The sequence below is a fragment of the Cucurbita pepo genome, chromosome LG14 (assembly GCF_002806865.2).
Source record: "Cucurbita pepo subsp. pepo cultivar mu-cu-16 chromosome LG14, ASM280686v2, whole genome shotgun sequence".
Lineage (NCBI taxonomy): Eukaryota > Viridiplantae > Streptophyta > Magnoliopsida > Cucurbitales > Cucurbitaceae > Cucurbita > Cucurbita pepo.
The window spans coordinates 4,634,474-4,649,541 of NC_036651.1; the positions used below are offsets into that span (position 1 = coordinate 4,634,474).

At 34.9% G+C, this 15,068-nt stretch overlaps 2 protein-coding genes across 4 annotated transcripts; both read right to left on the bottom strand.

Moving 5' to 3' along the window:
• Positions 1-436: 436 nt before the first annotated feature.
• Positions 437-6,692, bottom strand: LOC111810862 (diacylglycerol kinase 5-like). 3 transcript variants are annotated; one of them, XM_023697673.1, is made up of 13 exons: positions 6,396-6,692; positions 5,486-5,706; positions 5,271-5,393; positions 4,985-5,113; positions 4,458-4,543; positions 3,872-3,968; positions 3,110-3,158; positions 2,383-2,465; positions 1,878-1,945; positions 1,532-1,606; positions 1,280-1,367; positions 1,067-1,183; positions 437-921 (listed from the first exon to the last, which is right to left on the bottom strand). In XM_023697673.1, the coding sequence occupies exons 2-13, from the start codon at positions 5,678-5,680 to the stop codon at positions 589-591; spliced, it is 1,443 nt and encodes a 480-aa protein (XP_023553441.1). In that variant the 5' UTR covers positions 5,681-5,706; positions 6,396-6,692; the 3' UTR covers positions 437-588. The 3 variants fall into 3 exon arrangements, with proteins under 3 accessions (XP_023553441.1, XP_023553439.1, XP_023553440.1); XM_023697671.1 differs by lacking the exon at positions 6,396-6,692 and adding an exon at positions 6,108-6,358 and having other exon boundaries at positions 5,486-5,690; XM_023697672.1 differs by having other exon boundaries at positions 483-921; positions 5,486-5,690.
• Positions 6,693-10,245: 3,553 nt separating this feature from the next.
• On the bottom strand, positions 10,246-11,166 carry LOC111810070 (calcium-binding protein PBP1). The gene has a single exon (XM_023696624.1). It carries the CDS (start codon positions 10,693-10,695, stop codon positions 10,339-10,341), a length of 357 nt encoding a protein of 118 aa, XP_023552392.1. The 5' UTR covers positions 10,696-11,166; the 3' UTR covers positions 10,246-10,338.
• Between the last annotated feature and the right edge of the window lie 3,902 nt (positions 11,167-15,068).

Consider the following 15,068-nt stretch of genomic DNA (forward strand, 5'->3'; position numbering starts at 1 on the left):
TTTTTTTTTTTTTTTTTTGAAAAAATAGAAATAAATTCAAATTCAAATTTAAAAAGCCATACTATTCTATTTTAATCTATATATTTTAAATATTTGAATTAAATCTTCATACTTTTAATTAATTTATAAAAAACTAGTTTCTAATATTAGATTGTCATAAATTATTTTTGGAAAAGTAAACAAAAAAAAAAAAAAAAAAANAGTTGGGTGTGTTGTCCCATGGATTTGGTATTTAACCCACAGATATGTTATCATGGAACTATTTTTACAAATTTGTTAATTTTAAATAATTCATTGCGTACAAGAATACCCTTTTAAACATATTGCATATCACCGTATGAGGATGAAAACAAAATATTTTTTATAAGGATGTAGAATTATCTCCTTAGCAGACGAGTTTTAAAAGCTTCGAGAAAAAACTCGAAAGGAAAACTGAAAAAAAAGACAATATCTATCTACCAACGAAACTACACTACAATCTCTTACAGCTGAAGCAACTACTTCATTCATCAATCAATCATATCAAATCATGATCATTCATATACACCAAAAACCAAAATTAAGATAACCCAATACGTCTGTGTGTACCTATTGATAATGAACTATGTCCCTGTCGTCCACAAACTTAAACGTAGAAGCTGCACCAAACTTCTTTACCACCACATGTTCTTCTTCTGCAAATTTATCATCCCTGTTGATATAATAATCTCTGTTGCCGTAATTGTGAGTTGAAGAAGGGTCGTGCACGCTTTTAGCTCGGCACGGTAGGTTGGCGAGCATGTTGACTCGACCAGAATGACTAATTTCTATCGCCACTTTGTCATCTTCCACAGAAAGGGGTTGCTTCCATGGCTCCCCATCAATTCTCATGTACGTGTGGTTAATTGCACCTTTATGAAACTCGAAGTGAACCCTTCTTGCCTGCATCAATATTAGGAATGGGGCAACCAAGAGTAGTGTTAGTTTCATTCGCACAGCATCAGAGGGAGGTGATTTACTACAATTGTGTCAGTTCGTTAAGAGTGTTTTAGAATCTGATCCAATTCTGGTTTTTGCTTGAAGTTACCTGACCAAGACGAGTTCCATGTCCATTTGGCGCAAGCAGGACGAGCCCATGCCAAGCGTTTCTAAAACCAACGATCTCAATAAGCCCATCATCCACATATGGAGGAGTTAGATCTCTCTGTAAGACATAACATTATGTAATATGTTAATTACAACCAGAATGATCTAAACAACAGCTCGCGGTTTAAGAGCGGAAAACAAGCTTGGAACTAACATCATGTAATTTATTTTTGCTTGGATCTCCCCAAGGATCAAGTCCACCAGAAAAACTTGGCAAATTGAGACAAATTATAGATCTGATACTGCATTTGAGATTGGAAAGAGTGTGTCAAAGCCTATTATCCATTTTTAAGGAGATCAATCATTTGCACCTCCGCCATGTGCAGAAAGTAAACATTTCATATGACGCAATGTTAGGCAGCAAAATGAACAACCAACCCATTGAAAAAAGGTTATTTTGAATCACCTTGAGGGAATCACGAGGTCCTCCCAGATACCTTCCCTCCTCATGATCTTCACCGCTGCAAGATTTGCTATGTTCCTGCATTACATCAACTCATTCTAAATCACAGAATGTTGACATTGACAAGAACTAGCAACTAGTTGCTAGTTGAAACTAAGGCAGATAACACGACCTAAGGTCCAGACATAAAGGTACAACTATCATATTTTTCTTTTTAAACAATTACGAATGTTGCTTGGGTTAGTTCATGCACACCAACTCTGGGATAAACACTGAATTAAATATAAACAATGATCTAGACAGGTGACCACTGCTTAAATAATCATATAAAGATAAACCAAAGACATACCTGGAAGGAGGATGACATAAAGGAGAAACAAACCATCCTTGTTTACAAGCAATCTTCAAATATGCTTTCTGCCTCAACCAAAAAAGACATTGATTGTTTAGTATAATTAGAACAAAAGTATTGGTAAAGACGCAAAAGTAAATCAATTGAAGCACATGTTAACCTAGAAAAACTATAGAAAAGCAAAACATACAGGTACCCATCATTTAATGTAGAGCGGATATAATCATGAGACATAACATGCCAAATGTCTAGCGAGCTAAATTATAGATAATTTAAATATAATATATTTCATCTCCGACAATGTTCTAGTACTACAGATATCAGGAAAAGTCTTGGATTGTCGGCAGTTGACAACTGGCAAGGCTCCCTCCCCATTAATAAGGATCAAATTTACTTGGCACGTGAGAAAGATTTAACAATGGAGAATTATTGGTCATTTTTCGTGCAAATCCTAAAGGTAAATTAAGGTGTTTCAGACTTGAAAGGAAAAATAAATCATTACCTGATTGGTTAATTGATTCTTAAAATTTTCTGGATTCAACTTTCTCTCGGAGTGAAAAGCATATGATACCTGAGCATCCATTCCTGTATAGACCATTCATCAAATTTCTGAGGAACTCAATTGGAATGTTTTTAAGTTTACCTGTACCAGGCAGAAATTAAAATAGAGCTTCATCATTGTACATGGATTATGCTAACATTGTCTATTATAAAATAGTTAAACTATCATACAACGCCAAAAGGCATAGTCCAATTGTACTCCATATCAAGGTCAAGATTCCTTATGTTGTTTAAAAAAAGGATAATTCTAGTAATCCGACCCCATATCATTACTAAACACAGTATATCGCGGTTATGATAATGTAGGAGGGTTGTGCTATAGGGCTATTCTTGATTTGATCTTAATCAAATAAAGGTAAAGAGCTAGTCACTTTTGCTTCTTTGCTCGCTCAGTAGCTGACTAAAGTCGAAATTATCTGTGGAGGCATGTAAAAACATCGTGGCTGCAGAATTTGAATGACAAATCTGTCGTTGGAATCAGAAAAGTATACATGAGGAATAATTGATAGGGTTGGAGGCTTGCATTACTAAACCCATAGCTCAATCAAATGAAGCCACATGATTCAAATCACCCACGCTATTTAACCTTTTTAACAATATACTTTTAATGTCATTACATAATGATTCAGTGAAGTGATAGAATGTGATGAAGCAAAAAAAATTCTTACCAATACTGAAGTAATTCCAAAATCCACCACGAAATAGATGCCAACCGTCCTGAAAACGGCCAAAACAAGGTGAAAAACATAGACCACAATACCATACAAAGAAAAGAAAAAAAAAATCACACCAGTAAAAAGCTAGCAAACTCAAGCCCGACCCCTAATGAGTAATTGAAAATCTCTAGTGTTAGTGAATAATAAAAGAATAAATAAATGAAATTCTTGCAGCAATACAGAAATCCAAATATAGGCTTGTTTTATTTCCTAGCTAATTAGGATACTATTCTAAAACTCAACTCCAATTGGAGTAAGAAGTACTTAATGTTGCTTTTAGAAAAATATACTTGATGCTTTGAAATCCTAATTCTAAACTTCGCTATAAACCTTGATTCAAACCAATTAGTTGAATTTAATGTAACAATTGTTAAAACCTGTTGATGCCCTCTTGAGGTGTAGAGGTAAAGTTTACTATTTTCTTTTCTATTTTATTACTATTTCTTTCCAATCAATCCATGAATTTAATTTCATAATTCAACAGGACCAATCAGAGTGTTCTTTATCCCTCTGGTGGTGTCCATATTTTAGGTACGCCTTCATTTTTCTCGTGAAATTTTTAGTTTCCTACCGATGGATTGTGAGCATTAGTGCTTGAGTCAGAACAGTTTCAACATGCTAAACATATAAGCAGTGGAAAGAATCAAAAGGAAATTTTTTAAAAAATAAGAACCAAGACAAGTTTACTATATTTTGGTTTACAGGCTGGGATACCTGATGGAATGCGTGCAAACAGTGAGGCAGCTCAAGAGATGCAATAGAATCAGAAGAACCTTCCTTCGGACTTCGCATTCTCATGAGAATATGCCAGCTGGAATACAAAAAAAATTGAGTTTATGAAGAAAACAATAACAGTTTCATTCTTATTGACCAAAAAACTTTTCCATTTCACTAAAATTCAGTAAACATATTAAATATGTGCAATGATAGAAACTGCGCCTGATTCTGAGCAACAAAGCTTTTGATCTACAGCCATGCCGGTGCAGCATTCAATTAACAGATAGTTATTTAAGACAAAATGACTAGTTGATCTAAAAAGGAGTAGCTTGGTAATACCAGAATCATGCCACAATTATCTATATTTCCATCCACTAAATAACTCCCTTAGTCTGCCCATGCATTGGTGATGTGAGTTGAGAATTAATCATATTATTTCACACTTCAATTGATAAACATTTGTAATGACAATGTTTAAATATACGTACATCATACACCCTTACACTACATAATTAGTTGATCATGCTAGAACAAATTTTTTTTTAAGAAACATGCTTGGATTTGGCGTTTATAGATGTTTTACCTATCAATCTTCATTTCTCTTGCACTCCTTACTTGACTCAAGAATAATTCAACGGATTCACGGTCTGTGCCAGGATTTTTCTTTCCCTGTGAATTAACAACAGTTACTATTTTCAAACTCAGACTTAAATCAGTCCAAGCACCAAGAGTAATGTACACAGAAAGCACAATTGACATGGTGCCTGGTAAAGTGACAGCTCATATAAGTGATTGCATAGAAAAAACTTCTGAACAGGCTCGAAATATTAGGAAATGCTAAATGTCTTGCCAGGAAATAGACATGATTGGTTTTGTCAGAGTTTACATTGGATAAGACCATTAGAACATCTTCCAGTGAAATGACTAAAATTTCTAAGCCAAATACTAAACAAAATATACAAGTTGAGATTTTCTGATCCGTTAACATTTTAATTTAATCCCGTGAACATGAAGAACATAGCCTTAGATAATATGAGTGTAAACACCATTATCCATATAGATAGCCAAAAAAAATATCAAAAGCACAGGTGTAACAAAAGAAAAAGATACCCAGCCGAAGGAAAAGTGAAGGTTGTTTCCAGTTCCCAATGGTACTGTAGCAATTTTAGGTGGATGAGGCAGTCTCATATCAGAAACTACTCCAAGAAGCCAGCTTGCAGTACCATCTCCACCTGCAACCTGATAATTAGAATCACATATTAAGAGCAAGGAGTAGAGATTGGTGATAATTGACAACTTATGGCCTCGACAATTGATGAAACCGTAACAGACACTCAATCATGTGTTCTCACTGGTAGACAATATAAGTGAAATCCCAACTCGACAAGTAACTCACAATTAGTTTAAGATTCTTTTCGATATGAGCAGCCAAGAGATCTCCCTTGTCCTTGAGCATGCCAAGGTTATGATAAAGTCGATGTAGCACCTTGTCAGGAAGACTCTCTCCCAGATCAAAAACCTGAAGAAAGTTGCCTCAAATTCGGACATCCACAACCGTAAAAAACTCAAAAAAGAAATAATAATATCCTGCATTAACACAGGTCAAATTACCTGATTTTTATTGAGAAGAGAACGGTATCTGACAAGGAGTTCACCTCCAAGCTGACCGCCACTTTTGGAGTTAATGAAAACAATAACTGGACAAACAGGGGGATGGCTAACTCTTTCCACCTCTGATCCAAGAGATAAAATATAGTTGGGAACAAAAAAGTCCTTCAAGTTAATCTCAGACATGATGCTTCCCATTGCTAAAAGCCTGTTGCAGAGGAAATCTTTTACAAGGCATTAATATATAGTACTCGACTAACTAATGATAAGCCTACATGCCTTACACCTCAATTTTGAAAAGTATTTCAAACTCAAAACTTCCAAGCAAGAATGTCACTGTACCGCCTAGTGTACTCATAAAAAGACCTTTGACATTTCAAAACGAAAAAAGTGTAGATGTTTTGACCTTTACCATGGACCCAAAAGGAATCAGACAACCACCCTTATGGTGGTCAAGATTGAATAGCTGGAAAACCCTTTGTCTACCTTTGGAAAATAAAAGTTCAGAACATACGACATTTTCTCCTTCTAGAAACGTGCTCAGGAATGTAACAAGGTGAATATCTTGTTACGAATCCAGAGCCCAAAGTAAATAATTGTAGGACCTTTTAGGACATGAACATACTTCCCTTTAACTCTGTACGCAGAACGAGACACAAAATCAAAAAAGAATTCCTCCATCTCTCAGAAAAAGAGCAGAAACTTCAATTTCCAGCCATTAGAAACGTAAAAAGAAGAGAACCCCCCAAAATTAGGAATCGAAATAGAAATTGATCAAAAGCCCAAATGTCCGAGACGTAGAAGCAAAAGAACACGATCGTACAAAAAACGAAATCACAATAAAGATAAGGGAATCAGATGCATAGAAAGATTAGACGATTAAGGAATCAAAAGCAAGAGACAGCCTCAATACCTGGAAACGAATTCGTCGCGGAGATTCAAAACGGTCAGGGAAAGATCCAATGAAAGCTTAAAACAGAAGCAATTACGGGGGGATGGTTTGTGGGTCGTTTTCCATGACGAAACAGGAAGCAATAAGAAGGAGAAAAGAGACGCAGAATCGAAACTTCTTGGCGTATTCGTCTTACCATTTCAACGAACGTAAAGGAATTTTGGGAAAGAGAGGTGGGAAATGTTCTTCACCTGCCTTCCCTTTTGTCGTCTGAAATTTTTCCTCGTCTTCGCGCCAACCCCATCGTCCATTTTTCTTTTTTGTTTTCGCTGCTAAATTAATAAAAATTACTCTTAAAAAATATATTAATAATTTCCTTAAATTTAATAAATAAAAATTAAATAATCTTTAAACTTTTAAAAATACTCTTACAAAATCAATAATATTTTTTTTTTTTTTACAAGATTTTAAAAATAAGGAAAGTTGTATTATTAAGACAGTCAAATTTTTAATAAGTTTATAATAATATTTTTGTGAAGAAAAAGTAAAATAATAATTAAATCCCCGTTGAAATTACACCAACTTATCATAGAAATCATATTGTTAATTAATTAAAATATTATAATATATTAATAAAAAAATTGTAACTTATTTTTTCATTTAAAGCATGTTAGATTTTAATTTTATGATTTTAAAGGTATATTCATTGTATCCATATTGATAAAATTAAATATTAGTTTGGCATACCTTTTAAAACACTTTCATTTTTATTTATTTATTTATTTATTTTGTAAAACCAATGTTGATTATTCGAAATGATTTTTAACCCAAAAAAAAAAAAAAAAAATTCTATTCTTCTCAAATAAGACTCTGGCTAATAAACTAATGCAAGTTAGGGAAGATGGAACATTAAGATTCGAACCGAGAATAAAAGTAGCACTAAAATTATTGAAAGACGTTCGGAACTATCCCACTTTCAATTTTATATCTACTAGAGCATCGAAAATTTTAAATTTTTTTAAAAATTTATCTGCTATGTATAAATTTAAATTTTATATATAATAACATATTTTCAAATTTTTGTATTTGTTTGAAATAAATGTTTTTATATGGGTTCAACTTTGGGTTGTGTTTCCATTGTTAAGTGCTGTTGTTTCGGTTGAAAATTTGGACGGTAGATGTGAATATTTCAATTGGGTTGAAAATGTAGGGAAATAGAGTAACAATGATTGATACTTACGTGTTGAAAAATGAACGATAAAGGAAAGGCATCAAATTTCTATGACGTAAGAATATATTTACTTTATTTGTAGCATTGGTCAAAGTTGACTATAAAAACCGACACATTAATAGAATTATTTATATGACTAGATGTTTGGACCAAGTTAAATTACCCAACCAAAATCATGAACGTTGTGTTGGCTTGGGTTGAATTTTTTGAAAACTTAACGTTTGTTATTTTTTTTTTGTTGAGTTAATCTGATCCATTAAAAAATAGGGTTGCAATTCAATTCAATCCAATCCTACCATATTTTTATAACTGATTTTAATCGGTGAGTCATGACTAAGAAATATTTAATGTAAATAAAAGGCAGACAAAAAATTATAAATGAATTTTAAAATTTTATTTCTCAAACAAGTTTATTTTCTCTCAAAGGTGTTCCATTTCTAAAGAGATGCTTTAAGAAATAAAACATAAAGCAATGAGACTTCTAAATTTAAAATTCTTTGACCAGAATATTAGAATATTTCAAATACTTTTCAACTATTTATTTAGCATCCATTACGTATTAAATTTGTGCACAAAATAATAAATATGACTTATCGGTTAAATATAAGTTACTTCAAGCGGATGACTCTTTGATTATTGGTTCATCCACAGAGTATGATGCAGCAAAGGCATCAGATAATATTCATATCATATGGAATTTATTATTGAAATTAGTCTTTGTTTTAAGTTCTAGATCATGCTCGAGTCGATGATCAAAAAAAAAAAAAAAACTTTGACAAAAAAATGTTTACCCAAATGTACTTGTCAAGTTGTAGGGATGATAATTTGGTGCAGCTATTCTATCAAGATTTTTTGAGAAAAAAGAAAGGTGCACACCATTTGGTCAAAAACCTCGTCTAAGCTTGGCCGCCGAACAACAAACAAGCAGGATTGAACTCATCTCCAGTTTCCATAGATGGAGGGGGCAAACTCTTCGGCAAAAGAACCACAAGTATTTGGACTAAAATACATATCTATACTAAGAAAAGGTTGGAAATAAAATTATATTCATTGTGTCAATCTCCCATTTCTGGTATAATATCCACATCAAGCCTTGAAATCGTTTTCGTAACTTCTATAGAAGTGCTCAAAGTCTCTCGAATGCTGTTTTTGATGTATTTGGTGTTTGAATCCCGAGAAGTCCCTCCAGCCATATTGAAAAACATGTTTTTATATAAAAATTAGATAGTGTTAAGATGTTGTCTCTAAACTGAGCATATTTTCCACCCTTTTCTTTATTTTTGTAGCATTGTGACGCTCTAAGCAACGTCTCGAACATACCTTGGTGGTCATGCAATGTTTTAGCATTGCTACAATATTATGCAATGTTATACGCTCATTGAGTCAACCTACAAGGTAATGAGTATATAATAATTTATGTTATATTTTATTTAGTTAAAAAGTAAGTTTTTAAGTTCTTTTTCTTAAAACTATAATTTTATAATTTAGATCATTATAGTTTTTAGTTAATAAATTTTTTAAACAGCTTCAAACTAATAAAAACAAGTCTTCCAAAAAATAAAGAAAAGAGTAAAGAACTAAAAAACCTAAAATCAAAATAACCAAAAANACTCTAAAATTAAATTAAATAAGAATAAAAAGAAATCAATTAATGTTAATAAAATATACTAAAAAAATAATATATATATATATATATAATTAATTAATTAAACATTAATAAAATAATCAAATTGGGTTTAACATACAAGTTTGGTCAATTGCAACCTATCAATTAGACATCTGCACGAGATGGAGTGGGATGGGAACCATCCTCGCCACTTATTTCATTTTCTATCCCTATGAAATTTTCTATTTATTTTTGCACGTACCATGACAAAGATTTCTATCCCTATGAAATTTTCTATTTATTTTTGCACGTACCATGACAAAGATTCTCGCACTTGGCCCGTAGGTCTCTTCCAGAGTGGTATCTCACTGATGGCTCAGGTCCCTCGGAGGGGGGCCTTCTTAGCTGCGCAAGAAAGGCTCCGGGGGGCCTTCTTAGCTGCGCAAGAAAGGCTCCGGGGGCCTTCTTAGCTGCGCAAGAAAGGCTCCGGGGGCCTTCTTAGCTGCGCAAGAAAGGCTCCGGGGGCCTTCTTAGCTGCGCAAGAAAGGCTCCGGGGGCCTTCTTAGCTGCGCAAGAAAGGCTCCGGGGGCCTTCTTAGCTGCGCAAGAAAGGCTCCGGGGGCCTTCTTAGCTGCGCAAGAAAGGCTCCGGGGGCCTTCTTAGCTGCGCAAGAAAGGCTCCGGGGGCCTTCTTAGCTGCGCAAGAAAGGCTCCGGGGGCCTTCTTAGCTGCGCAAGAAAGGCTCCGGGGGCCTTCTTAGCTGCGCAAGAAAGGCTCCAGGGGCCTTCTTAGCCCAAAGTCAGGCTCCGGGGGCCTTCTTAGCCCAAAGTCAATTTATAGGGTGGTCTTTCTGTCCAAGCACAGGTAGTCCGCATCTTCACATATATGTCAATTTCATCGAGCCTCTCTCTGAGAGAGTGCCCAGATCGTTACATCTTGAGAGAGAATACCCAGATCGTTACATCTTATAAAATTTTAATTAATGTATGTCTAAATTATAAGGATATAATTTGAAAGCTAAAAATTGCAACACAAGTTAATGGCTTAATGGCTTTTTGTTTTCCAGTATATTCAAAAAGTGAAGTAAATAAATCAGTAATTAATAATAATTACAAAATAAAAAGAAAAATCAACAGAAGCCCTTAAACTCTTGGTTTAGAGCATCCTCGAGCAAGAACCATGATTCGTCCATCAATTCAGGGCTCAATCTGAACATAAGAACACAAAACTCCATCTGATTGAGAGCGCCATCGCCGTCGAAATCCCCCTCCCTCAACATTTCTCTCAGATCCTCATCGCTCAGATCCGCCAGCCCTAGCGCCGCCGCGTTTCTCTTCAGACTCTCGAAATCTATCACCCCCTTCTCTCTATCCTTCAGAAGATTGAATCCATTGCAAAGCTCCCCGATCAGCCCCTCTCCGCCCAGCCTCTCCGCCATCTTCGGCAGCCAGTCCTCGAATCCGGATTGGTCTGCGACAAACGCCATCGGAGTAAGAAAGCGAGATAGAATTAGGGATTAGGAATTAGGGATTAGGAATTAGGGATCAGGAATTAGGGATTAGGAATTAGGGATCAGGAATTAGGGCTTGAGTTTGAGCTGAAGAAGGGGGAGTGGAGAGGGGGATGATATATAGGGGGGGAAGACCGAAGAGTAAAGAAGAAGAAGAAGGAGAAGAAGGTCAATGGGGACTTCGGAGAAGGAGCGGCCATGGACGCCAACTAAGTTACAGATAATAAAGAAAGAGTGGTTACACGCTGATGCGGATTTGCAGGCTATGTCATTTCGGAGAAACCTCCTTCCAGGGGTATATTCGTCATTCTCTCTCAAAGATGCCATTCCAGTTCTGCCGTCCTTTCCGGGATTAGTCTGCTTCAGTCATAAATAGCCATGGAGGGTAGAATCGTCTTTTCCCCTCGAGGGTGCCAATATATAAATAACTAATTAAATGCACCGTCGATTATTATTAGTTGTGCGCACGTCTTTTATCAATTTTATATTTTACTAAAAAGTTAGTTTGATGTCTACATTTTAAGTTTAATTCCGTATTAGTTCATGTATTTTTTTAATGTACAATTTGATCATAATCTAACACAATGTAATGAAGTCTAGGTTATAAGTCATTCTAACCATGCTCGAGAGAGGCACGATACAAGAGTAGGTTTTTCTTTAGTAGCCTAAGCAAGGTACTATAAATAAGGTCGCTATTATATACGTACCATAAACATTGAATGCTGAAGACTTCATTTAAATTTCATAAAACATAACCTTCAACTTAAAACACAGTTATTGTCTTACGTGTTTAAAAAATATCTCTAAAACGACACAACAAAAGACTAAATAAAATAAATAATCGTTTAAGTTAAAAACATCCTATTCTAGCCTAAGTCTAAGAAAATAAATACTACTATCCTATGCATGTGTCATGGTCTTGAGTTGCGATGCTGTCGTTAGCCATACACGAATGTCTTGCCTTAATCTGAAAAATGTAGTAGCACATGACTTGAGTATTTAAAGAAATACTCAGTAAGTGACTCCATAGTCTCGAGTTGCGATGCTGTCGTCAGCCATACAGGAATGCCTTGCCTTAATCTGAAAAATGTAGTAGCACATGACTTGAGTATTTAAAGAAATACTTAGTAAGTGACCCCACTATTGGGGTTAAATGCAACAATCACATGCAAACGAGATGATGAGACCTATCTTTCAATCTGTCTTCCTACGGTGCTGTTCTAACGGGTAATTTGGACGTGTATCATATACTCTACACACAGCCCATACATGTGAGTATGGGCTCACCAGTCAGTTCACACACCGCTGGGCCACTTTCCTTGTCTGACGAGTATACTCTGGGAGCTCCTTAGGCCGGACACCCGTTAGAACTAGTCACCGTCACGGCAGCGCTATGCAAACATAACGATTGTTGTCCTGCCATTGGATGTACGCGTCCGTACCCTCGTGATGGAGTAAGGGTATCCCCCAAATACATGAGCACACATAATGCATGAGTTCCCAAATATTTCTACTTTTATCATTAATGAATATAACCCAGCTATCATCTTTCATGCTTAACATGTCATTTCTCATTTTCAGTCTACTTATCATACATAATCCTAACGGGGTTACATTTCATTTCATTTGTCGTGATATCATGTCATTCATAACATGTTGTATACATACAATTTAGAAAACATAACATAACGCTCCATGCTTTTAACATGTCATTTCATAATGTGCAATTCATACAACAATTTCCTCAATGGTCACACAAAACAATCTAAACATGACACATCAAATCACATCACAATATTTCGTATCATAAATATTGAATATCGTAAACACTTCGTGGTCATATCGTTCCCTAACTTATCATAGCCTTAACGTTCTTACACCTATTACAGTCATATTGTTACGTGAACGTACCTTAGTCATATCATTACAGGAACGTATCCTAACGCTATCGTTCTATCAATCTATCACAAACCTATCCCTTTCTACCCATAACCTAACCGTATTCTTTCATCAATCTCTCCTATCCATAACACTCCGGTATGTAACCTAACCTTAACGTTTCATGAACATATTTTACTCCTATCGTCACATTTTGTTTCGTGCATCCTTCTCGTATCCTATCTTAAACCTATCATTGAACACATCGTACCATAATTATTATCATACAATTCACATATTATAACATAACATATACATAATATAAGCATACCGATTAACAGGTAATTCACACATATCAGTATATATGACACGTGTAGAACCACAGACACGTGTCAACATCAAATATAACCATGCTGATTGTAAGACCACTTACCTGGCAAGCTTAAGTCGTTGTCACGAATATATCTTTAATGAAAGTTCGATTCCTCCTTTAAAATCCGAGTCCACCTATGTGAGCCCATGACATCAGTTTCAAGTTTGAAATCTACACAATTATTTATCTAATTTACATAGGTCTATTGTTAAAAGTCTTGAAATGTTGATGTCTATAATTATATTTTTATTAAAAATCTTATTTTCCATGATTACTGTTGTATAAAGAGTAGATACGCTATTTCAAATTATTCTAGGCTTTACTACTCTCGTTTTTACTTTTTTTCTATATTTAGTTTGTGATTTTTAAATCTGGATCTCTGTTCCCAAATTTTTCCTTATTTGAGTGTTTACTGTTCACAAATTTTCTAAGTCTTTCTATTTTAATCTATTCATTTGACTACTAGTATAAATTTAATCTAATATTACTAATGTGACGTGATTTGCTAGAAATCGTATAAATGATTGACATTTAGTTTCTAACTCAAAGTTAAACCATGGTAATAATTCAATGGAGATCTAACTCTAATTGGATGTGATTAAAAAAAAAAAAAAATAGGATTGTATAAAAGCCATTCTCATTTTTTTTCTTTTTCTCAAATCTGACAATTATTGTTTTTTCTGTTTATTTTTCTAGTAACTGTTACTTACTCGTCGTGAGGATGGGTTGAAAAGAGATAATTGTGGGAATGGATGAGAGGTTGGTAGAGAGAGGTGGGGAAATGTTATTTTTTGTTTATTTATTTATTATTATTATTATTATTTTAACTATTTTTTTTTATAATTATTTTTATTTGTTTATTTGTTTATTTATTTTTGGGCTATTACATAAAACCACACCAGATAAGTTCCAATAGGCAAGTATGCCCAATAAGACGTAGAATATCATGAAAGATGATGTCAATTTGGGAGGAGAAAAACTAACCGGATATATAGGTACACCACATGAAATTTTTTGCTATGCCTCGTGTTATGATAAAAGTTGAATGTAGATACCAATTCATGAATTTGAATCGACACTCGTAATGGTTGTATTAAGGATGCAAAGACACTACCATACATGATTAAGGTAACAACAGAGGTGAACCACTGGAACCCAAGGTATTTATCCAATTGAGAAATAAACTTCTTATGAGTAGATAGAAGCTCATCACTATTAAACTACAAACGCCACAGATGCAGTTGGTAGTATAAATTCGCTAATGTCAGGAGGAGATGTGATATGAGGGAGGAGGCCCACGAGCTATCGTACCACAATAGACCCAAGTAGTGCCAAGATTTGGTTAGGATTGAAATAGCCTACTTTCGGTGGCATGACATTGTCATGACAATAACAGGAGAGTGTGTCTAAATCAAAATGAGTGGATAAAAATCATGTAAGAGATAGGACTTGAACATATTGGCTAGGTTAGGCCTCAACGAAAACCAAGTGATACACTAGGAAGAGCTCGTACAAGAACGAAAGGGATAAACTCGTATGCTAGTTAAGGAATGACGTAATACGTCAAATACGACGGATTTCAAGATTTGTAGGATCGAGGTAGATTTTGAGTATGTTGAGGAGGAATTATAAGAGAATTTGCAAGAGCATTTCAATATTTTGTGATCTACGAAGATAGAGAAGTAACCACACCATGAACGAAGATTTTTAGAGTCGAGACAGGACAGGGTGACTAGCGAATCAATATGGGGGCCGATATGACTAAGATCATTGGAAATTCATGACGTGAGAGAATGTTAGGAAGGAAGGAATTACCGTGAAGTGTGTGGATGACATTCTAACTTTGAATAGAAACACAAACTTTGTTGATTAGAATTGTAAATCGTGGCAAGCTGCACATATCCCTCTTATAGATATCCTCATTGGGACATTAAGTTGAGAGAAGGAAGGAATAACCACAAGAACTTATAGGTTTGTGAGGACTAAGGATAGACACTTCTCGAGTCATGAGATAAGGACTACCGGTTAAAGGTTAGACATAGGTTGCCCGATAAAGAGCCATGTAAGCTCAAGAACTGGATGTGGCATGAAAATTTTC